Raw genomic sequence first — 24611 nt, forward strand, 5'->3', positions numbered from 1 at the left:
TTTATCCTCCTCCGCCGCCGCACTGATGTCACCTCTAATTTAGGACAGACAGCCACCGACTCTCCTTGGACAACGTGAAGGAGAGAGCGGACCAAAACAAGCGGTGTTCGGAGACAGGCAGTGATGTGGACAGCCCTGGGCGTGGCTCGAAGCCCCCTCTCCTGGCAGCTTCTCCCTCATTCGACCTCGCGCGCATCGAAGATGGCGGCCGCAGTGCGCGCTATCGGCAGCTTGGGGCGCTTCGCGGCCGCCGCTAAGTATTGCCCGCCCTGTCGCCTGGCGACTGAGGGTGAGCCGCGGGGGGAGGGAGCCGTGTGTGAGGGAGTCGTGTGTGAGGAGGGGAGGTCAGTGGTGAGATGGCGGGTGGTTGGGTCGGGTTGGGGGGTTTAGAGGCCTCGCAAGAGGGTTTGTGAGGGGTTAAGGGCCGTGGGGATGGCACTGTGAGGGGGGTGTGGTGTGCAGGTGGCACCTGAGGTGTTTTTGAGGGGCGGAGGGCGGTGTGCTGATGTGTGGAGGTGACAGCAGGGGGGCTGTGAGGGGAAAAGGCGTTGTATGGGGGTCACCAGAGGGATCTACGAGGGGAGGGGAGTCGTAAGTTTGTTACAGAGAGAGTGGTGAGGTGCTGGAACAGCTACCCACAGTGGCTGTGGATGCCCTGTCCATCCCTGGAGGTGTTCAAGGCCAGGTCGGGTGGGGCCTTGGGCAGCCTGGTCTGGTATTAAATGTAGAGGTTGGTGGCCCTGCCTGTGGCAGGAGGGTTGGAGCTTCATGATCCTTGAGGTTCTTTCCAACCTTAGCCATTCTGTGATTCTGTAAGACCTGTTGTTCCCACTGGGTGAGGGCTTCATTAGGGCTATATCAGGAGTAAAGGGGCTGTGAAGTGGTGTGTCCACACATGAGAGTCTTCCTTGGAGATGTGAGGAGGTCACTGGATAGGGTGGCTCTGTGTATGTAGCTTGGAGGCTGGTGGAGATGGGAGTTGCTGTGATATGTGGTGAGGGGGCCCCAATGAGGGGGGGGCTCCTGGGTGTGTGCCTCCTTGAGGGAACTGCTATGCCATGCCAAGATCTCACTCCTGCAGCCTCTATGTCCTCACAATTGGAGATATCAGCGTGTCTCCATGTCCTGGGGAGCTGTGGTATCCCTATATAGTGTATCCCTATATATAGGGATATACATCCCTATATGTCCTATCCAGGACAGCTGCTCTCTGTATGTCTTCTGTACATGTGTGCATTTGGGAGAGTGTCTGTGTGGCTCTGGAGGTGTCCCATGGTGTATGCTGAAGTGACAGTGCTGTCCTTGTGTCCTTGTGTATGTGCACGAGGGCTGTCCCCATGTCTTTGGATGTCTGGCTGGCTCCTGGGGCTGCTCTCATAGCACCTCAGTGTTTTTGTGCCCCTGGGGGAGATCTTTGTTTTAGGGACCCATTTGCATGCACCTGGGGGTGCCAGGAGCCCCCAGATGGCTGGGGAATACCTCTGGTGCACCACATCTGCCATAATTCTGGTGTGCAAGCATTTCTCCCTTATGCATTTGCTCCCTGAACTGATTTGCAGTGCTTCCCTATAGAAGTTCCAAAGAGAGAAGTCACCAGGAGTCCAAGTAAGATCTGAGAACAAAGCTCAAGCTTTTGGAAGCAGCCAATTTTTGTGCTCTGAAGGGCCTTTGAATCTTCTATGGATGTGGAGCTGAAGTTAGCAGTGTTTCCTAGGACTTAATGCCTGTCTTTGTATGATGTTGGAGCAAATTTGTGCACAACCCACTTGCTACAGGAGCAGAGTGCTGCAGTTGATAACGAGCAGAACTGTGGGAACTCCAGAGGTTTATGGGGCCATCGTTGGTGGATTTGTTTCTCCTAGTAATGTTCTTCATTACAGTCCTGGAGCTGCAGTTGCTTATCATAATTAATAGTGTTGTTCTGCTGCAACAAAGCACTTATCAAGCAGCATGCAAACCTAGCTAGGGCAGGCCAGAAAGCATGCAAAAGGCAGTAAGTAGGCTAAAGAAAAGCTCAGGAGCAAGCCCTACCTGCTTAGCTACGTGTGCTGACAGCTTCCCGGAGGGGACAGTGAGGCTCAGTGTGCCAGGCATTTCCCATCTTGCAGCTTACAAGAGAGGCTGGAAGTGCTGCAGCTCGTTGGCTTTGCTCAGCTTAGTTCAGGACTACGAGGAGCCTTTTCTCAGCCACCTATGGATCCCGTTCCCAGCTCCAGTGGTCTGCCATCTCTGGGTGAGCGTGGGGAAGTGCTGGCTAGGGAAGTAGCAGGGAAATGGTAGAAAAGAAAGTGGGAGGAAATAGGTCATGGCTAGCTGTCAGGAAAGAGGTGTTTTCTGTTCTCTGCTGTATCTGAAGTTCTGTGCTGAATCCTGAGAGCAATTTTTATGAAGCATTCTTTCTCCAGACCGTGTTTCAGTTGGAATGAATGAAGTAGGCAAAATTGGTCGATGTTCAAAAGTTTGTGAGTCGTTAGTGACATGACAGAAGAGTGCATCTGGCCTGATGCTGTGCTGCTTCCTTCAGAATCACACGGGGGGGGTTCTGGCTCTGATCTTGGCAAGTTACCAGCACTGTTGCTGAATGATTTGATTCCTCAAGCCGACGTGCTGTGACTGTGACCAAGTAAACATGGAAAATATCTTCCACGTTCCGAAACTAAAAGCACAAGTGTGCTGGGATTTAAAAGAAAAGACTCTCAGGCTGATGAAATCTCGCTTGGTTGTTGAGCTGCTTTTACTCTTGCGACACAAGCATTCCCCAAAGAGTTTGTGTTTAAAGTATGGTGAGATTTGTTCAGTCTTGCCCTTGATTATTTTTTTCCCCCTCTTCCTATCTTTTGTTTTGCTAAACCTGAAAGCAAAGTAGAATTCAAGGTGTAAGGTTTTCTCAAAAGCAGTCTGTTTTGTGTGAAGGAATTTGAAAGAGGAAAACGTGTTTGGCTGTAGGATAAGGTTAGTTCATGATTTCAGGTTTTTCTTATTATTATTTTGAATTGGGGTCATACAATGGAGGAAACTGTTGGTAAGCACTGGGGAGAGGTGTTGCTGTCCCTGCTCTACCAGAATCTGGTTGCGGGTGTGGAAGGAGAACACGATCATCTGCTTTGCAACTGAGATTCGTTTGATCTAATTCTCCTTCCTGATATGCCTAGAAGTAATGCAGGATTAAAATGAAAGAACTCAGACAGTGCCAGTCTTCTTGGCAGAATGCTGAGGTTGTTTTTGCCAGGTTAAAATGCTGCTGAGTTATAAGTGCAGAGTATGATGCCGAGGAGCACCTTCCAGCAAAGAGATTATTGTCAAACTGTGCACAAATGTGTGCTAGGTTCAGAAATACCTGTCTTCAGCTCTCTAAAAGTTTAGGGGAGTTGTAACCTGGGCCACTCTGTGGCCTGCAGATACTTCAGAGCAGCTTTGGAGTGGAAATCCATTCATCTGTTGTTTATAAGGTGGCATTTGGGCGCAGAGCGACGCACAGTTTCCATCCTGCGGTGCAGCCCTGCGTGCGTGTGGGACCTGAGGAATGGAGCACAAAGGTCACAGCCTGCTGCCAGCACTGCGGCGGGGTGGAAGGAGGGTCGAAGTGCAGGGGAGCTGCAGCCCTGAGCTGTCATGGGGCTGTGGGGGGAAAGAGAGAGCACCTGCTGGTGGGGTGCAGGGAGGGATTGCGAGCTTTCCTCTGCTGAATTTTCCACCTGGTTGCTGGGAAAGGGTTTGTTTTCCTCTTGAAGGTGCTATCAGCACTAGGCAATATGCCTCCCCCAGCTAATTGTACCATTGGTAGGTGTGCACTGTGGTGTGAGAAGCAGCTTTGGCAGCGATTCAGCATAGGTCTGCAGTAGAAGAAGATCCTGTTGGTCAGGATCAAGGTCACTCGAACAGAGCTGGGGTTCGTTTGTGTAGCAGCAGGTCGTTGGACAGAATACAGTTTCTCAGCAGAAAAAGGAAATTTGGGGTTTCACTTGCAGGCAGAACTTGTTTGTATGGTGGTCTGAGTTTTTGGAGTGCTTTGAAACAAAACAAATTTGTCTGGGTGCTTCTTCCTGTAATTGGTAGGGATGGATCTGGTATTTAGTTGATAGAGAATGGAGGAGAGAATGAACATCATGTGCTCTTGCTCTGGCTTTCCAGGTGCACTCCCTGCTGTCTATGAAGTAATGCTTGCGTTGGCACAGGTCACAGGCACAAGTGTATTTTTGCAGGAGTATTGTAGGGCAGTTATTTGATCTATGGAGAATGTAACTTGAAGGCTTCAAACTCCCCAAAGTGCAACAAGGTCTGAAGGTTTCTGTGTTGAACTGTGCACCCTGATGGCAAAACACCCCCGTGTGCTGCCTCTGTTGTCTCTCCTCAGCTTTTGAGGAATGAGGCTTTGGTTGCTGCCCTCAGCTTGGCATTCCTGTATTGGAAGCTGCAGGGTGGCAGCTGTGTGTGAAGGTCGCTTCCATAGCATGGAGTGTGCTGAACTCTGGTGGTAGCACAGAGCCTTAAAGAAGGAGCAGGCTGATGAGCAGGATTTCCTGTAACGTTGCTTGGCACAAGGGGAGACAGGAGGATACATTCACAAGGGACCCTGCAGCTGAGATTGCTGAGCATTCATTTAACCTCTGCACCATCTTTTCTTTAGGCTATGCTTGCCGTAACGTCTCCACCTCCACTGCTCTTCAGGGTAAGCTTGAAGATTTTTTATGCAAGTTCATTTTCTTTCCTAAAACCCATTGAACATAAGCTGATAACGTGTTTCCCTTTGTTTCCAGCTAGAACCCACGTGAGCTATGATATCAAAGGAGATGTTGCTGTTGTACGCTTCAACACACCAAATTCAAAGGTATTGTTTCAGCTGCAGTGCAGAGGAGGCACTGAAAGCGCTGTGATTTCAGACCAAGATCATCCCTAACCTGCAGCCTTTCAAAGTTGTGAACTAAGTAAAAAAATGGACAAGTGAGCATTTGGGCATTTAATGAGAAGGTGAGAGGTGATGGCCTCGAGTTGCACCAGAGGAGGTTCAGGTTGGATGTTAGGAAACATTTCTTCTCCAAAAGAGCAGTGAAGCATTAGAACAGGCTGCCCAGGGAGGTAGTGGGGTCACTGTCCCTGGAAGTGTTAAGGAAACGTGGAGATGTGGTGCTGAGGGACGTGGCTTAGTGAGCACAGTGAGGATGGGTTGATGATTGGACTCGATGATCTTGGAGGTTTTTTCCAGCCATAATGATTGTGTGATTGTAATTATACCAAGCAATAGGCTGAGTGAATTCCTGAGTGGCCCATTCCTTCTGTTGACACATTAGAAAACGCACTCAGGTTTGCTGTTGGCCTTGGCTTTTTTTTTTTTTTTTAATCAGACTGTCTTCCATGCATGTTTTCTTAATCAGGTTAAATTCCACCATCTCCTGCAATCCCTATTTACAGTGTTTGTTTGCTGCCTTCAGGTGAACACTCTATCCAAACAACTGAATGCAGAGTTTACTGAAGTAATGAATGAGATTTGGGCCAATGAAGCAGTCAAAAGTGCCGTCCTCATCTCTTCAAAGCCAGGTTCTTTTATTGCTGGAGCAGATATTGAGTAAGTTTATGGGTTTTACAAAGTTATGCTGATGGTGTTTCCTCTGAAGCCTGGTAACCAGGACCAGAGTCCTGGTGTGCTGTGCAGTCTGAGCAGTTTGTCACTGATATCTCCCCAGGGGTGAGGCAGAGGCTGGGTGTGAAATCCTTGTGCACCGGACGTGGAGCTTGATCAGACCAAGTCAGGACCTTGATAAAAAGGAGCTTGGCTTGTCATTAAACTCGATTTGCTTGTAGCACTGGGTCATTCATTCTTGTGTGCTGGGGTGCAGCCAAGGAAAGTTCCTTTCCTGGCTCTGGGGTTAGCATTGTGCTTTGGGCTGGGACACAACAAGGGCAGACAATTTACATGCAGAGCTTCATTTAAGCTGGGTTTGAGTGCCTGGTTGTCTGCCAGCACGGCCCCTCGATGAAGCAGGACTTGGCTTCCTGCCATGTGAAGCATCCAAGCAGCCTCCCAGGCCGTTGGCTGTGGGGAGCTCACAGGGTGTGTGGGTGCTCTCACTGGGACCTGGAGTGCTGTTAATCCTGACCACAGGCAGGGCAGAATTATTGTTTAAAGACATTTAAAGCCAGAAAACTCTAAGCTTTCAGGAAGGTAAATGACAAACCAACCTTTCAAAAAACTTACTACCTTTTGCTCTGCTCCTGAATGAGGCCAGGCACTTGATAGGTGATATGGTGGGAAGGAGGGAGTAGTGAGAGCAGAGCAAAAGCACAGGCTGCGTTTAAGAGGTGCCTGCTGGCCTCAGCACTGCCAGCCTGCTGAATTGTGCCTGCCTGGCACACAGTTCTAGCCTCCATGGGAATAACTGGCTGAGGGAGTCTCTAATTGGCAGAGTGCAGCATCAGAGCCTTGGCCATCTGCTTCTCTAAAAAGTGATCCTGGATTCTCCCCGCACCCTTTCTGGCAAGTGCTTTGAGTTTTCCTATGACCCCTTCCTCTTCTCCCCCAAAGCCTTTCAAAGCCTTGACACAAGGAAACTCATTCACTGCCTGCAAGCACAAACCAGTGTCAGCTTGTGGTGACTTAACCCACTGAATTTAGTAGTCTTCCTGCGTTGTCAGTTAATCTAAGACTGTGGGACTGAATAGCTCTGGCCTGTCTGTCAGTCACTGGAGCTTGGTGGGAAAAGGGGAGCAAACTCCTTGAAGCACTCTCCATTTTATTGCTGTTTTCTCAGTGCTTTTCCAGTTCTGATCAGCCTTTCTGCCTCACTGCAGCATGATTGCGGCCTGCAAGACTTCTCAGGAAGTGACTCAGCTCTCTCAGGAAGGACAGAAGATGCTGGAAAAAATTGAGCAGTCTCCAAAGCCCATAGTTGCTGCCATCAGTGGCTCCTGCCTGGGAGGAGGACTGGAGGTACTGAGCAGTTCTGAGCCGGCTAAGCAGCAGTGGGAGTCGGTAGCACTGGTTCTCTAAGTTCCCCACATGATGCCTGCAGGTCTGCCCTGTGAGGGTTTTGAGACCTGGCATGGATTCATTACATCCATTCAAATGAGTTTGTGGCAAGTTAATGGTTTGGAGCTTCGGAGCTCTGCCATGCTCATTTTCCTGCTTCTGTCAGAAGACAGATAGGCAGATACAGTGTGTGTGGGCCAGAATAATATTGAGATGAGAGCATCCCAGGGCAAACAGGCTGTTTCCAGCGGGCATTGAATTTGCATAAGTACTGCTGGCAGAGTCCAGGCTGGAAATGAGTCTCACATCCCAGCAGCTTCTGTTCTTTTAAAGGTTCCTATGGGAGGGATGAGTGTGGGGAACCTGGCCAGGCTGCACCCTGGCCTGCATGCCCTTCTCCCTTGTTGCCCCTTCAGCTGGGTGCAATATCTGCTTCATAATCTCCACTCAGTGTATTGTAAACTAAGACTGCAGTAACTCATAGAGCAAATTTGTTGCTAAAATGGAACAGCATCATGGGAATAGTCTTAAGTTGCTTGCATACTTCTTAAGCAGTCGCATCTTTACAAGCACAGTGGTGATTGATCTGGACTTGGTGAAGAAGTGATTATATCACGGTTGATCTGTAAATGGGATCCTGCTTTAAATGCAGTGAGTGACTGTAGCCCTTAAAGGTCTCAATGAGAATTAAATTAATGAGGTTTGAAAATAGCTTGATTCAGATTGTTAGTCTCATGTTTGTGTCAGTTACCATTAGCCCTGAGTGTGCTGGAAGAAGCCATGAATGAGTACTGAAGGGATTTGAGCAGCTGAGTTAGGGACTCAGGATAGAACTAGGAGGAAAGCCAAAGCAGTATGTACAAGAAACATATTGTGATGGGTGCCCACTTCTTCTCTGGTCTTTCCCAGGGAAACCTTCAGTTGTCCCTTCCTTTTTTTTTAAGGTTGCCATTGCCTGTCACTACAGAATAGCAACGAAGGACAGGAAAACAATCTTGGGAACACCTGAAGTGTTACTGGGACTCCTGCCAGGGGCAGGGGGGACTCAGCGGCTGCCAAAGATGGTAAGCAGGAGAAAAACTTCATGCTGCAGCTTCTTCTGCTGCATTGTATAGTCCCTCTTCTAAAGTCCTCTTTCTGTGCTTCCAGGTGGGACTTCCTGCTGCCTTTGATATGATGCTGACTGGGAGGAACATCCATGCTGACAGAGCAAAGAAGATGGGTCTGGTTGACCAGCTGGTGGACCCGCTAGGTCAGACATGGTGCCTCTGAGTTGCTGGGAAGCTGATCTGCTGCCTGTTGGTTAACCTCTCCATTTGAATGGGGGAAGAAGCCATGGATGCCACAGTCTAGGTGGAGCAGAGCATGTGGACTGCAAAGTTGTTACCATTTTCTGCATGATAATCTTCATTCCCACTGCTGAAGCATGGGCACGAGGATCTTGAAATGTCAGGCTAAAGCTAAGTGAGCAGGGGAAGGTCAGCATAGAAAGCAGCAGGCGTGTTGGCTCTCTTACTTAAACTAATGCTATAGTTGAGAACCTGCATTCCTCATTCATCATGTCAGAGGAACAGATTGCAATCTGTAAAGGAAGAATGGATGATCAATGCCTATGTAGATGTTAATTCCAGTGGCAAGATCCTGAGAAGCCAGCTCCCACAGCTTAGGCACTCTGAATTGCTAACTGACTTTCAGTTGGATGGAGATGTTCCTTGCAGGTTGCAGAGCAGATTGCACTTCCAAGTGCTCCTGAATGTGAAGAAAATGTATGTACATATTTTAAAAGTGCTGCTGTCTGTCCTGAGAAATGCAAGGGAAGCTCACACGTGTCTTGTCTCAGACCAGCTGGATGAGGTGTTATTAGCTTTGTTTTCACTTATAAAATAGATCTGTGGTACTCAGGCAGGAGTTAAATCTGCTGATGAAGCTTTACCACTGTATGTATTAGGTGTGAATTGCCTTTAAGAGCTAACTAGAGTGGCTTTTTATATCAATGATTACTAAAGCAGATCTGACTTTTTTGAAAATGTGTTACCATTCTTGACTCAAACCAGATTAGGACATAAAAGAAACACAAAAAACATGATATGCAAGCATTAGAGGCATCTCTTGTTCCTTCAAATAGCACCCAGTGCCAATGGGCTTTCTTACAAGTACTCTCATGTTCATTTTCAGTGTCTGCATGAAAGCAGCTGTATTTAGCTGGGGTGATGCTTTAGTTGACTGTAAAAAGCTTTGAAGGAAAGAGATAGCATTAATTAGGAGGCAGATTCATGAATTGCAAGCAGTTCTTCAGTTAGGAGCTCCCCAGCATTCTCTTGATGTGCTTAATGGTGTGCCCAAATCTGGCATGTGCCTTTTATACAATTGAACACATTTTAGTTGATAGCTTGAGGCTCCCTTTGCTAGGATACTGCAGCAGTTAGAATGTTGAGGCTAGGTGTTGCTATATGTAGTACTAGCTAAAGCAAGTGAGAAACTTCTTGCACTTGAAGGTTGAGGGTTTATTGGACATTGGATGCAGTACAGGTAGTTTTCAGGGATGTGGTTTTGGGTAACTGTTGTCTGTGTGTTTGATGGCAGCAGTGTTGATAAACCTCAGTTGTGCAGACTTTCTGTGCTACATAAGAAAGCAGAGGCACAACAAGAGGGAGAGAGGCAGAAAACTTGAGTTCTGTTAAGATTTTCATGGTGCCTTATGCAGAGTGAAAGAGTGAGAGATAAAGGGCACAAACTGCAACAAGAGGGTTGAAAAGGTCTTTATAGTCAGACACTGAACAGCTGACTGACTTTCAGTTGGATGGGGATATTCCTTGCAGGTTGCAAAGCAGAAAAAGGTCTTTATAGTCAGACACTGAAAGAAGGATCTAGAAAGGTGATGGGATCTTCATTCTCGGAGATGGGCAGAGCCTGCCCCAAATTCCTCAGGCCATTCCTGAGCAATCTGACTGAATTCTCAAGTTAAATCCAGACTTTGAACTTGGCCTTGCTTTGAGCAGTAGGTCAGACTGTCTGGCCATGTTCCCATCCAACCAAAGCTTTTCTGTTTTTCTCTGAAATTACTGTTCATGTTTAATCGGTGTACAGCTATTGGCTTCCATTGGGATTTGATATTTTGACATTTCTGTATAAACACTATGAACATTCAATGTCTTGGAGACCTTCAGAATTGAGAAAAGTCAAAAGCAGGGAGGGAGACCAAGTGGCAGCAGTTCAGAGGAATATCCTGGTGCTGTCACACCCTCTCTTCTCCACATGAGCTGCTTCTGTCTATGATAAATTGTGCTGTTTCCTCAGTACTTCTCTTTTGTTCACAGGGCCAGGTGTGAAGGCTCCAGAAGCACGAACAATTGAGTACTTGGAGGAGGTAGCAATTGGCTTTGCTAGAGGGTTAGCCAACAAGACTGTGTCTGCCAAGAGATCAAAAGGACTAGTACAGAGTAAGTCTGGGCACCGCAGCCCAAGCCAAGGAACTGCAGTGAATATTAACCCAGCTTTGCTTCTCAGAGATAAGGTCATGCTCCTACTCAATGTTGCCATCAAAGCAAAGTTATTTGATGCTGTAAATTGTCTCCCAAGCCAGGTGGGTTGGTAGTTAGAAGGTTGCTGTGCAGATCTGATCTTCAAGTAGCCAGAGCTGTGCCTGATGGCTTCTAAAGCACCCTAGAAGGGATCCAGGCTCATGGGAAGAGAGGAGTAGCTGCCTTCAGAGGACTGTCCAACCTCAAATTTCTAGTTTCAAGTTCTGTACACAGCTTGTGTAATTAGGTGAGGAGTGGCACGCTGATCTGCCCTGTGCCAATCCTCTTTAGTGGTGCCCTTAAGCAGTTAACAGAGCCTGGAAATTCTGACATCTCTCTGTTGAATTCTGCTTTGCAGTTATATTAGGAGGAAGCTTTAGTCCTAGAAGAGACTTGTCCATGGAGAAAGCCACAGATGCCCTGCTGAGCAGATCATGCTGCCTGTGACTAGCTGAGTTTCTGGTGCACACACCTATCGCAGCTACACAACAGTCACACCTCCAGGTTGCATGGGGCCCTGAGCAGCTTGGTTTAGTGGTTGACAATGCTGCCCACAGAAGGGTGGTTGGAGCTCAGTGATCCTTAAGGACCCTTCTGTGATTCTACTCTTTAACTGTTGGTTTAGTTATTTTAAGGCTGGTCACAGGCATGGCACTGTGCTGAGACGTGCTTTGTTCCATCTTGCAGAGATAACAGACTATGCAATGGCTCTTCCATTTGTGAGGCAGCAAGTCTACAAGACAGTGGAGAGCAAAGTTCAGAAGCAAACCAAAGGGCTGTACCCTGCTCCACTGAAAATCATTGAGGTAATGCCCAATGTGAGACATAAAAAACATAAGTGAAGGTGGATCTTTGGGGTAAAGAACATGGCAACAGGCAGGGGGTTGGTGTTTCCTTCCTCTGAGCCAAGCCATAGGTACTGACCTTTATTCTGACCAATTTATATGGTACTGGAACAACAGGTTGCCCAAGGAGGCTGTGGATGCCCCATCCCTGGAGGCATTCGAGGCCAGGCTGGATGTGGCTCTGGGCAGCCTGGTCTGCTGGTTGCACATAGCAGGGGGGTTGAAGCTAGATGATCATTGTGGTTCTTTTCAACCCAGGCCATTCTGTGATTCTGTGAAACCCAAGAGAAGGAATGCTTAGCTTGGAATTCTTTGTCTGTAAAACTTTGTCAGTAAAACTAGTGCTGTTTTCCTGGCACTAACCCCACAGAATGTAAGTTCTGTAACTAGCACAGGCATTGTTTTGCTTACAGACATTATCCATGGTTGGATTTTTGTTCTGTTTTTTTAAATGACTTCACCTCTAAAACCTGTGAATGTCACCCTCTGACAGAGCTGTGACCTTACAGGAGCAGAGTCCTACTGAATCCATGAGGTTTCTGTGAATACCAACCTGGCAGAAAACTCACTGCCATGGTCCTGACTCTGTGCTAGGACAGGGTGATCCTTAACTTTGCTTTGAACAGCATGGACAGGACCCAGTGTTTGAAGTGCCCTTTGAATACTGGGGAGGGGTCACTGGTGAGAACAGGAGGTGCAGCTAAGCAATTATTAAAGCTGTTGGTGGACATGCCTTTAATCATGGGAAATCTTTCTTGTTGTTTTTAAATAGGTTGTAAAGGCTGGTCTTGATCAGGGGCGGGAAACTGGATACCTCACAGAATCCCAGGTAAGAAGATGAGATCCCTGGTAGCAGTAAATAAGCTGTATAGTTGTGTGGTGAGTTTAACCGTGCACACAAAGGATAATATTCTTCACAGGCTGCCCAAAATGGTGCCTGGATCCCTGCCCACTCTTCTGCAAGGGGGGCTGTGGAAAAGGCCTATCTTGAGCAACAGAACTGGTTTTGTGTTGTGTTGTTTTTTGTCGTTGTTGTTCTGGTTTAGTTTTTTGGTTTTATTCAGGGTTCTTCATCTGTGAAAACAGTTTGTGCTTCTTCTCATTCTTGTCTGTTTGTTCTTCCTGGGCTGAGAATAATCAGGCTGAGTTCACTGATCTAGGTTTCACTTAGCAGGACTTTGTGTTTGATTTCTCTGTATATCTGAGCAGTATTTGTTTGTTCTGATTGACACATGGGACAGGTAACCTACAGGATGTGGCTCTGGTGATGTCATTCTGAGGAGTTTTTGCAGCTAGTTTGGTGCAAGCAAGTAATTTCTCCCAAGAGCAAACTTCCATTTTCACCAACACTCAATTTATTCTGACACCTTTCTTCACCACTGTCTTTGCTGAGGATGTTGTCTCTTACCCTCTTATTTTTTTGCCATTGGTCTGATTTTTCTAGCTCAAAGTAGTTTGTGCTGGTCCTTTCTCTCTCGTTGATGACTTTCAGTTACTCGTGAACATTGGATGCTTTTGTGGTGCTTTTATTTGTTTGTTTTCAGTAGTGGTTTCTCACACAGAACAAGACTTCTCTTTCCTTATCCCTCAGTGGAACTGGCCTTATTTAGCAGCCATTCCAGTGGGAGTACTGCTAATACTGGCCATTCAGAGCGACCTCAGCATGCTGCAGAGCTGGGCAGGCAGGAGCCTTGTGAAGTTCAGCAAAGGGAAGTGCCAAGTTCTGCCCCTTGAGAGGAGCAGCCTCAGTCTCCAGCACAGGCAGAGGAGCCTGGACTGAGTCCAGCAAAAGGTCACAAAAATGATTGGAGAGCTGGAACTCTTCAGCCTGGAGAAGAGAATGCTCAGGGGGGTGCATAAATCACCAGTGTGCATAAATACCAGCAGCAATAAGGAAGGAATAGCTGCACACTTTGGTATCCAGTGGCAGGAAAGGAAATAATGGGGTTGTGATTCATGGATTCTGTGAAATAAACCCCTGTTTTGTCCTTCCTTTCCATTCAGTTCTTTACTTCCCTACCATATTTGTTCAGGTCAGCACCAATAACTGTTCAATAATTAGTTTTTTCTCTTTGGTCTCAATTTTGCAACACCTGTTACTCTACTCAAACTTAGTATTTTTGATATAGATGAGGTAACCCTGGCCTCACACAGTAGTTCTGATGTCATTACCTGAGCACTGCTAGCTTTGCAAGTCATGGATCCCCAGAAGATTCACAACATTCCCATCTGTTTGTCTGTGCATTTGGGCCATCTGTCACATCTCTGCTCCTTCACCGCTGCTGAAATGCAGCCCTCTCACATAGCACTGTCTGCAGCCTTCATCAGCTTTCCATGCTGCTGTCTGGCACATCCAGCAGTTTCTCATGCTTTGTAGTAGATTGCTTAGTTCTCTTCTGGTGGTGAAGTCCTGGTCTGAGATGTAGCTGTCTGCCCATTACCTTAGCAGTGACCTCCTAGATGCACCCCCAGAACTGTCTGTTCTAGTTATTCATTCCACCCACATTTGATCTGATGCTGAATAAAAGACTCAGGATACTCTGTTCCTTACAGAAAAGAATGAGTGGTTTATTTCCTAATAGCAGCAGGATGAAGATCTTACCAGGAAGCCCTAAAGACTAAGAGTCCGTGTTGTGCCTTTTCTAATGCCTCCTCCTATCCCTTAGGCTAGGAGAATCACAGATCCTTTTCCAATCTTCTTGTTTCTGATATTTTAACAAGCCTTTAACTCAGAGGACAGCAGTGAGGGAAGATACTGCCTGCTGCACACTCCATTATATCAGTGATTTTTCCCTAGCTGATTTGGCTCAGACAACATCATTAGTTTGCAGTCGCTGTATGCTGCCTTTTGTCTTCCTGTCCCCTTTCCTCTTTCATGCTGAATGCTGAGAGATTATGCAGGCCTTTGATTTTGTGGCCTCTTTGTGATCATCTGAAAATAGCATCAGAGTCCTGCTGTCAGTGAGAATTGGCCTTTAGAGATTGTGCTCAAAGTCTGAGTGCAGGACCCTTTCACTTGGAAGCAGCTGGCCGATGGCCCTGGCCAGTGCAGGATGCACGTGGGTCACTTCTTGCTCTAGTCTCACGTCTGGGGGAAGCAGAAGTGCCTCCTGCATTTGTAAGACCCTCAGAGGTGGCGAGGCAGCAGCTTCACCTCTGGTTTACCCTGCCAGTGTTTGGAGGTTCCCAGGATGAGTGGAAATGAGTTTTGAATGCGTTAGTGGGGAAAGAAGATGGGCACACCAAAATGATGGCTGCTTTTGTTCCCTGGCAGACTCCTGCTCCTGTAGACACTTGCATGTGTTAGAGGTATCTTTACATTATGCTGTTGATGGGAAATGGCATTGAGCAAGCAGTTCCTTACTGCTGGCCTGTATGGGAGGTCATGGTGCAAAGTGAGCCGTGCCCAGCACAAAAGGTGCCCTGTGCAGGGAGGACAAACATACTTTGTGCTTCCATTTCCAGGTGACTCATCTACGTGGCTGTGCCATGTGTTTTAATCTACACTTGGAAGTGTGACAGCTGTCAAAGACTTAAGTTTTTGCTTCCCTCTTCCCTTCCTTTCAGAATTTTGGCCACCTTGCAATGACCAATGAATCCAAGGCTCTGATTGGACTTTACCATGGGCAGGTGCGCTGCAAGAAGAACAAGTTTGGAGCACCTCAGCGAGAGGTCAAGTGAGTGAAATGTGGGGGATCTGAAGGAGAAGCTGGAGGACATCTGCTGATAGGCCAAAACCTTGAGTCCTGAAAAGCAGAAGAGAGATTTCCAGCCTTGGAAATGTTAATCTTCTGTAGTTTTGAGGTCTCACCTGCAAATTAAGTCTTTTTGCTTTTTGAAAAATAGTGCCTGGATAGACAGAATTCAGGGTGGATATCAGGAAAAATTTCTTCTCTGAAAAAGTGGTCCAACATTGGAAATCTGATCAGGGAAGTGGTGGAGTCACCGTCCCTGGAGCTGTTCAGGAAGAGGGCATATGTGGCACTTAGGGATGTGGTTTAGTGGGAATGGTGGTGATGGATTGGTGGTTAGACTTTATGATTTTGGAGATCTTTTCCAACCTTAGTGATTCTGTGACTCTGTGTGTGTGGAAATTCAGCTATTTCCAGGTTTGAATGCTTTCCCCCCACACACTTTCACTACAGGACCCTGGCAGTGCTGGGAGCAGGGCTCATGGGAGCTGGGATTGCCCAGGTTTCAGTGGATAAAGGGCTGAAGACCATTTTGAAAGACACAACGCAGCAAGGCTTGGACAGAGGACAGCAGCAAGTCTTCAAGGGGTATGTGAGCTTGCAGGAGTTTGCTTGGCATGGGATGGGACTTCCCTTGGTCAAAATGTTCCTTCGTTTGCTGGCAGTCAGAAATTTGACAGAAACAGACACCTCTGTTCCTCTGGAAGCTTCTACCATCAAATGTCACAGAAATATTTTCATGTAAGGTTGTCCTATGCAGAGTGCTGAGATGCTGCTATGAAGTAGACCCAGAGTACTCAGCCTTAGCCCCTAAAGTAGGTGGACCACCTAAGTGATGATTGCATCAGCTTTTAGGTTTATCAGCACCTTATAGAGCTAAGGTGGGTGGGAGTAGCCTTGGCTGATATACCAAGTTGTGTGAGCAGGGTTCTCCTTTTTCCAGATGGCAGGATAGGCCAGTGACAGTCCTGCTGAATTGGAGATAGTATTTTGGGTCCCTGTTCCAGGAGGTAGGGATATCCTGGGTGTCACAGTGTACATCTAGCAGTCTGGGCTGGCCTTTGCAGGCTCTCTGACAGATGTTCTTCCCTAGGCTGAATGGCAAGGTGAAGAAGAAGAGTCTGACATCGTTTGAGAGGGACTCTATTCTCAGCAACATGACAGGCCAGCTAGACTACAAGGGCTTTGAGAAAGCAGACATGGTGATCGAGGCTGTGTTTGAGGACATTAACATCAAGCACAAAGTGCTGAAGGAAGTGGAGGCCGTGAGTATTGGTTTTGAGCAGCTACACCAGTCATGGCCACTGCATGGTGGAAACTCGGGGTCTCTTGCCCAATGGATTTCTCACGTCTTGTGCTGCAGGGTTCTCATTTCAGTACATGGGTGAGCATCAAGGTCAGACTTCCCTGTCTGTGAATAAGGAGTCATTAGTTCTAAGCTTAATGGGGACAGTTCTAATATCCTCTGACTCCTGGGAGCTACTCCAGAAAAACTCCCATTCTTCTGAGACAGAATGACAATGTCCTTTGGTATCTCCACATTTTGTCCTTTGCCTATCCCTGGCTTGCTGCCACTGCTCTTCTCTGTTCAAGAGCACAACTGGGGAAATAACTGTTTGCTAAAGCAGCTGTCCTGTGCTCATCTGAAGTCCCTCACTGCAGCATCCAGTGTGTTTACAGTGGACTGCAGAGTCACAGGAGGTCTGAGACTGACTGATACTGCAGACCCCCAGTGGAAATCAGCAGGCCAACTCAGCCAGGCTTAGAATAAACTTATAACACTGGCAGAGAAAATCAGGTTATCCTCATGCCTCAGGCGTTAGCAGGTGCTGGGAATGCTCTGTGCTAGCACTGGTCTCTAAGACTCTGCTCATCACATCTGACTTTGAAGGCTGTGCATTTAAAGTGTCTGTTCCACCCCCTGCCACAGGTGATCCCTCCTCACTGTATCTTCGCCAGTAACACGTCTGCCCTCCCAATCAACCAAATTGCTGCTGTTAGCCAGAGGCCAGACAAGGTGAGTATCCAGTACCAAAGAGCCTGTGAGTCTGCTCTCTGCTGAGTTGTCTGTAGTGGCAAAACGGTTTTGCTGTGGGCGAGCAGAGCAGGGATCTTCTGCTTTTTCCCTGGAACGTGTTAATGCCCACATGGGCAGAGAAGCTACAGAAGTCTGAAGCTGAGAAAAGCTCCAGACAGGGAAACCTAAGTCATTTTAATGGTTGGTTAGATGTAGGAGTGACTTATCACAGTGGGAATGTGCCTCCTCAAGGAAAGGCACTGATCTGGCAGCAAAAAAAGAGAAGAAAAGTTGGAGGCTGGAAGCTGAATCCAGGGGTGCTGAAACTAAAGGGGCAAGCACAGAGATTTTGAGGTAGATAGGATATGGAGGCAGTAGGATCTTGAGGAGAAGGAAAGGGAAGCTCTGGAGGTCAGTTGGAAAATATTCCACAAATATAAAAGCAGAGATGGCCTTGGTTGGTTTCCTCAACTCGTTAAAATGGCCTAAAATTTGCCCAGGGCAGCGCGTTGCCCGAGCTGCTCATCTCACTGTACAGGTTTCATGGATATCTGTAAGGGTCACAGAGTAACAGCATGCCCTTCCCACTGCTGCAGGATTCTGTGACCTTTGTGAGTCTCTTGGTTTGTTGTTCAGACCTTAGTTGCATAGGAAATGCAAATTCCATCTTAGTTGTTCATTTGCAAATAACATCCTCTTGCTGAATAAATTGTCTGTGTAATGACTCTGTATGGGGAAACGAATAGGAAATCAGCTAACTAATTAGTGTAGTTTCTTTCATTAGTTTTGCAAACTGCAAATGTCCTTCAAGGTGCCTCTGACTTTGTGCAGATCTTAGTGCCAAGTGTAGCTTCCAGGAGGCATGAAGGTGACGTCCTGATTACATGGACCTGTTAGGAGGATGAGGCACACAGACAAATAATCACCTCTGAAACACTCTTTCTGGAGGAAGGCTACGTTTATCTCTGTAATTAGTTGCTGAAAGCATGCCTTCTTGTCCATAGGTAGGCTTTATCACCCCCCTTTACTCCCCCCAAGAAAAAAAATTACTAGCAGAACACAAGGATTCTGCTGAATATTTGTTTCTTTCACTGCTGCTCCACATCCAGGCTCGAGAAGGAGCGCTGCCCAAGCATGTCGCTGCTCTCCCAGGTCAGGTCAGAGAGCACCTGTATGTCACACAGTGTCTGTGCTTCACCTGGGGACTGAGCTCAGCTGAGATTCCTAGACAGGTCAACAAGTTTTGCTGCCAGACCATTAGCAGAGGGTTGAGCCGTGCTCTTGAGCCTGTAATCATCATATCTAAATCCTCGCTAAAGCAAAAGCTGTGGGATGTGTGCTGCTGCTTCCTTGGGAAAGCTGAGGAGAGAGGGAAAGAGTCTTCCCACTGGAAAGGGATGTAGTAAAGTCTGTGGCTGGCCATTTGCCTTTTTTTTCTTCCAGTATTTTGCAGTGCAACACAGAGTGTTTCTTAACCCTGAGCTCTCCCTCCTGCCTAGGTGATTGGGATGCACTACTTCTCCCCCGTTGACAAAATGCAGCTGCTGGAAATCATCACTACGGACAAAACATCCCAGGACACAGCAGCTTCTGCTGTTGCTGTTGGCCTCAAACAAGGCAAAGTTGTCATTGTGGTAAAGGTGAGGGAACACTACACTAAATATGAGTTGGGATTATAAATAAGAGTGGGCTTGTGCACTGAAACAAGGCTCACGTGGCTGTGGATAAGAGCAACTCATCAGAGAAGTAAAAATGGAGGTTAGAAGACAGGTGCCTAGCTGATCCTTTAGATGTCCCTTGGAGCTGCCTTGAAGGGCCAGAGACACAGGAGAAGTCTTGTGGGTCAGCACAAGAAGCTGCATCCCTGCTCTAAGGAGCTCCTAGGAGGCTGCAGTCTGTAGAGACATCAGAGATGGAACAGAGTGTGGGCAGGACCCCTCCACCTCTTCTGTATGGGGAGTTGCAGGGACAGAGGAGCCTGTGAGCAGTAACCATCCTCTTCCTGGATCTAAATTTTGTGTGATAGGTGTGCAAGTATAGAGGAAGAGTTACACAAAGTAGGGGGAGAGGAGAGGCAGAAGCTGAGAACAAACTGCTGTGATCTGTAGGTGGAAGCAGCAGAGTGTCAAAGCCACTATGGAGCGTTAGGCTTATGGCTTCTCTTGAGCACACAGCCCTCAAAACAGTGCTGGTCTTGTGCTCTTGTAGTAGCTGACAGCCAGCAGTACTGCATCAGCTGCATGGGAGGTTCAGCCTGCAGGCTCGTGTCAGTCTGCTAAGTGTAGTTTTGGACTGGTGTTTTCACTAGCCTGCGAAGCTCCAGTAATGCAGAGCAGGTCTCTCTGGTGATGCTGGGAAAACTGGCCTGCCAGAAAGTGCTCCAGGCATCTCTGAAGGCCAGTGGGGATACAGTGCTGCTTCTGCAACCCTCTCCCTCACATGAGATGCTTCCTGGAATGGTAGTTTGTAGCCTGTCTCCTGCTTCTTGACTTTGCAAGCAGTGTCGGAGATGGAACAAGTTTACGCCTGTTTCAGTTGTGCTTGGTGTTGGTGTCTCAGTTGTGTTTCTCATCATCTCCCTGTTGGATTTGGTGACTTCTGCAACCTGCCTGGGTCCTCCAGGCATTATTTTAAATAAAGCTTTGTGGGGATTTCCAGGGAAAAACTGTTACAGCTTTAAACACTGACGAGTCCCATAGATAGAAGTTGGGACAATCTGGGAGTTGACTGCATTCCATTAAAATGGAGTTGAGTGTCTCTGCCATGCGTGTCAGTGCCTGAACTGCAGCCTGAGCTGTAAAGCTCAGTTTTTGCACTGCTGATAGAGGCAGTTTGTCCCTGCAGGTTGTTCTCACCTGCTTTCCTATTGTGCTCTTCCTCCCTAGGATGGACCTGGTTTCTACACCACCAGGTGCCTGGGGCCAATGCTGGCAGAAGTGGGCCGAGTTCTCCAGGTGTGTATCCCATGGGCTACAGTGTCCATCAAACAGTAATGTAAATTCTACTGCTTCCTTGCCCTGTCAGTCTGGTCCAAGTTCTGGATGAGAAGGGAAACTGGGTAAGCCTGCAAGACAAGGAACAGCTCAGGCAACTAATTGGTGTAAAGTAAACCCACAGAATGGCTGTCTCCTCACTACATCCTTGACATGCAGCTGAACCTGCAGAGCCACACATTAAACTGTTAGCCCTTACTAACCAGCCCCTTCCTGGTGTCTGCTAGGGAGAGGTTTTCTCCCCAGATCCTGGCTTGGAAATACTCACTGGGTATAAAATTCCACTGAAGTCTGATGATCGGTTTCTACAAGATTCCAAACCCTTGGCCCAGTTTCTCTGTTCAGACTCTTTATTAGATGTGGGTTCTCTCACTAAAGTGGTTGGGAGGCTCATTTGGACAATTCTTGCAGTGCTGGATCTAGACTTCCAACCATTTAGGGTACATATGAGGCAGAGCGTGCATTGCATTTGCAAGGTTACCCCCTTTATCTGCACTATGGTCTGCTCTGTGTTGTGCCATGCGTTGCCTGCAAGGCAGCTCTCCCTGAGTCCAGGGCTGCAAAGCAGAGGGCAACATTACATGCTCAACATTCAAATAATGATTGGGAGCAAGGCAGGGGTGTACACACAGGTTTCTCTTGGCTCTGCTGCTGACCAGAGTAGGCATGAGAGAGTCTTTGTGGGCTAAGAGGCAGGTTGTCCTCAGCAGGGTATGTCACAGCACACAGAGACAACAAGCAAATCCCTGCTACCACGTCCTACCCTTGCCCTGTTCAGGGATTGAGCTGGGCAGGTTTCTGCTCTGTTGAAACAATCTTGCAGAAGAGAGTCCTGTCCTGCATGGAACTTGGTGCCACCAATAAGGAATTTGCATCCCACTGTGTTAATGAATGAAGTGAGGCACCAGCCTTGGTGCCTGTCATTATCTTCAGCCTTTTCTTGGATGTAATCTGGTCTGATGAGACCTGGTGCCTGGGGTTTTCCTCTCTGCACAAAGTCAGGGGAGAACTAGGAGCTCTGGGAGCACAATTACACTGCTTCTTTCTGTTGTCAAGCAGCTAATGGGGCTTGTCACAGTCTGTGACCCCAGACGAGCTTTTCTGCCCCTCACAGTGGGTTTCCAGAAATCTCACTTCTTTCCCTTCTATCCCTGCAGGAGGGTGTTGACCCAAAGAAGGTGGATGCCATCTCTACAGCCTTTGGCTTTCCAGTGGGTGCTGCCACATTGATTGATGAGGTTGGTGTGGATGTGGCCACACACGTGGCTGAGGATCTCGGCAAGGCCTTCGGCGAGCGCTTCGGAGGTGGCAGCATCGGTTTGTTCAAGCTCATGGTGCAGAAGGGCTTCTTAGGTGAGGTGTTAAGCTGTTGTAATCCAACATTTCCTTTTTTTTTTTTTTTTTTTTTTTCCAAGGAAAAGTACTTTGCATCCATCGGCCTCTTCTGCTTCAGGTGAGAGCAGACAGAGCAGTCCTAGGAAAGGGATGGGAAGCTGTACCCTGAGTAAGCCTTGGGACCTTCCTTTGCAGAAATGACTTCTGCTGCCTAGAGCAAAAGCAGCAAGCAGGATGCCACGAAGCTCTGCCTGTCTCTTTCATTGGATCTGCACGTGCAGGGACATGAAAAGCAAGTGTCTGGAAAAAATGAATGCGCTGAAATGAAGCGAGCTCTGACCTGAGGTTTATAGAAGCTCCATGTGAAAGAAGGCAGTGGCTCTGTCCATATGGCAGAAGCTGTTTCCTGGTGGGTTCAAGAGTCAGCTGTGCCTCTGAGTATGCCAGGATGGAGCTATGTGCAGCAGTGGGGCCTGCACTTGGGCTGTGGCACCTCTCACCCTCTAAACAACCCTTGCTGTGACCAGAACCTGGCAGTTAGAGTTACTCAGAGCTTGTCCTCTGTCCCTTGCTCCTACAATCAAGGACTGCATCTTTTTTACTGCCAAAGCCATGCAAATGGTGACGTTATTTGGGTGTCCTCTGGACGTAGTGAAGGCATGGGGGTCTGGCACAGGTGGCAGCATTTTGCCAAGGAGACAGCTGGCCATGAGCCCCTTCCCCCTCTTCTTGGTGAGGCAGCAAGCAGTCTTGCTGTGAAGAGCAGAGGCTGCCTGTGCTGTGAGAATCTGGTCATGCTAGCAGAAGTGGGAGTCACGAGGTCAGAGGCAAAGGTGTTGTGAGCATGTGAGACAAATGGCAGGATGTGACTGTCTTCTTTTTTTTTTCCCTGGCAGGCCGCAAGGCAGGGAAGGGTTTCTACATTTACCAGGAGGGGGTGAAAAACAGGAGCTTGAATTCTGGCATGGATGAGATCTTGGCGCAGTTCAAGTTGCCAGCTAAACCTGAAGTGTGAGTACCTGCAGCACTGAGTGGTGCTGTGGTTCATGCCCTGCCCAGCTCCTCCTGACTCCAAGCACAACGTCTGCACCAGGAGCCTTGAAAGATAGCATTGAATACGGGGTCACTCTGGATGCCAGTTGGCTGTTAGCAGCTACCATGTAGGGGAGCAGATTGTTGGCTCAGGAGAGCCCGTGTTTGTCGTAGAGCATCCTTGAATTCATCAGCCTTGCTTGAGTGCCTTTACAGAAAGGCTTCCTGTGGTGGCTGGGTTTGTCAGAGCAGGTGGGTTACCATGGCCTTCATGTGTCAGACCTGTTGTGCAGCCTGATGCTGAAATGTCTCCCATCTGGGAGCTCAACTCCTTGCATTCTTACGTGCCTGCTTCGAGTCACAGCACAGAACTTGGCAGTGCTTAACCTCACATGGCTGGGGACAGCTCCAATGAGAAAAGCTTCCTCCCCTCCCCTGTCCCTTCACTTCTTTCTTCACATACTCTTCTGTTAAACTACTGTCTCGAGCTGCACAGCCCTGAAAGATGTTCTTTCCTTTGCAGCTGTACTGATGAGGACATCCAGATGCGCTTGGTAACGAGGTTTGTGAACGAGGCAGCCATGTGCCTGCAGGAGGGGATCCTCAGCAACCCCGTGGAGGGAGACATTGGTGCTGTGTTTGGTTTGGGCTTCCCACCTTGCTTGGGAGGTAAGTGTCAGGGGAAATGGTTTCAAGCTTACAAAGAGCAGATTTAGCTTAGATATAAGGAAAAAGCCTTTTACAGTGAGAGTGGTGAAAAACTATGGAGTGGTGAAAAAGTGCTGGAAAACTTTGCCCAGAGCTGTGGTTGATGTCCCATCCCTGGACATTTGCAAGGCCTTTCTGGATCAGGCCCTGAGCAACCTGATCTGGCTGTGCTGTCCCTGTTCATTGCAGGGGAGTTGGAATGGATGGCCTTCAGAGGTCCCATCCAACTCTAAGGATTCTGTGGCATATCAGCCAGATGCAGTGCTGTCACCTTTCCAGAAGCCTCGGTGCTCTTCCCTCCTTCAGCACGTGTCCCCCTGTCCCTCCAGGTCCCTTCAGGTATGCGGACTCCTATGGTGCCAAGCAGCTGGTGGACAAGCTGCGGAAGTATGAGGCCGTCTATGGCAGCCAGTTCACACCATGCCAGCTGCTGCTGGACTATGCCAACAACCCAGGCAAGAAGTTCCACCAGTGAGCGTGGCACACGATGCCCATTTGTGCTGCACCATCAGCTTGAGCCCCCGGGGGCACTGGTGCTCCACCGCCTCCAATTCTCTTTAAGGTTAATCTGCAAGGCACCCTAGGGAGGCAGGGAAGGAAGAAGGGTGGCAGCAGATTGCCTTGTGGCTTGTATTCATTTCAAGTGCCTTATCAGCTGCTGTGTGTTGGCCGCATCCGTCCTGCACCTGTGTGAGCCTGGTGGCTGAGAGAGAATTCCTTCTGCGTTTACCTCCATGTTGCACCCACCAGTGCTCTTGGGGCCTGGCAGGCACCATCCTCCACATGGCTGGCCCTGGGGCCTTCCCTTTCCATGAACCTCTACCAATAAATCCCCATCTCCTGGGTTTGGACTCCATGCCTGCTTCTCATCTGCTCTCGCTGGGGCTCGGCCGCTTGGCACTGAAGAACAGAGCCACTGTGGGGTGGAAATAAAGCGTTCAGGCAATCCTCAGGGGTCCTCTCGCTATGTGGTGGGCCGCCCACGCTTGCTGGCAGCCTGCTGAGCTGTGAGACCAACCAAGGGGAGAGCAAGGGGGGAGTGGAAAAAGGCCGGCAGTGCAGAACAAAGCCCTGCTCTGTCACCTCCGCCATCCATCAGTGGCTGCGAGGAGCCTCCGGCTCTTTTGTCTGGCCCTGAGCGCTGCCGCCAGTGTTATCTTGGCAGATGGACCCGCCTGTAATTGCAAATCAAGCAGCCAAAGGCCAGAAGGATCCCCCGTGGGGAGAGCTCAATTTAAACTAAAAGGCTTTAAATCTCTGCACCTGTCACTGATTTCAGAGCCCTGCCGGCCTCCCCCTCGCTGTAGTGCCAGGTCTGTCTCCCAGCCCAAGCAGAGCCAAGCAGGGTCCTCACTGCTCTTTCCGTGCTGGGTTTGTGCTCTGCTCAAAGCCAGCACTGTAGAGCTGAGTTGAGACACGACCTCTGCCATGAGGCCGGGGAGGTGGCAGCCCACAAGGGAGCTCTCTGCTGCTTCTGCTTGCCCTGGGGACACAGGGACAGCGT

The 24611-nt window shown here is 48.5% G+C and overlaps 1 protein-coding gene across 1 annotated transcript; it reads left to right on the top strand.

Annotated features, from left to right (window-relative positions):
* Nucleotides 1-152: 152 nt before the first annotated feature.
* HADHA (hydroxyacyl-CoA dehydrogenase trifunctional multienzyme complex subunit alpha) lies at nucleotides 153-23963 on the top strand. The gene is made up of 20 exons (XM_052691550.1): nucleotides 153-289; nucleotides 4628-4669; nucleotides 4758-4828; nucleotides 5430-5563; nucleotides 6787-6925; nucleotides 7909-8028; nucleotides 8114-8216; nucleotides 10282-10404; nucleotides 11173-11291; nucleotides 12103-12159; nucleotides 14898-15007; nucleotides 15476-15610; nucleotides 16116-16287; nucleotides 16953-17039; nucleotides 18539-18679; nucleotides 19925-19993; nucleotides 21190-21385; nucleotides 22264-22378; nucleotides 22923-23068; nucleotides 23437-23963. Exons 1-20 carry the CDS (start codon nucleotides 202-204, stop codon nucleotides 23580-23582), a joined length of 2313 nt encoding a protein of 770 aa, XP_052547510.1. The 5' UTR covers nucleotides 153-201; the 3' UTR covers nucleotides 23583-23963.
* Nucleotides 23964-24611: the final 648 nt, after the last annotated feature.

The sequence above is a fragment of the Tympanuchus pallidicinctus genome, unplaced genomic scaffold (genome assembly GCF_026119805.1).
Source record: "Tympanuchus pallidicinctus isolate F22 unplaced genomic scaffold, pur_lepc_1.0 scaffold1, whole genome shotgun sequence".
Taxonomy (NCBI): domain Eukaryota; kingdom Metazoa; phylum Chordata; class Aves; order Galliformes; family Phasianidae; genus Tympanuchus; species Tympanuchus pallidicinctus.

Coding starts and splice junctions, on each gene's coding strand:
- HADHA (XM_052691550.1), top strand. CDS start 202: ATGGCGGCCGCAGTGCGCGCTATCGGCAGCTTGGGGCGCTTCGCGGCC. Junction 15,008..15,475: donor GCACCTCAGCGAGAGGTCAA/GTGAGTGAAATG, acceptor CTTTCACTACAG/GACCCTGGCAGTGCTGGGAG. Junction 17,040..18,538: donor TTAGCCAGAGGCCAGACAAG/GTGAGTATCCAG, acceptor CCTCCTGCCTAG/GTGATTGGGATGCACTACTT.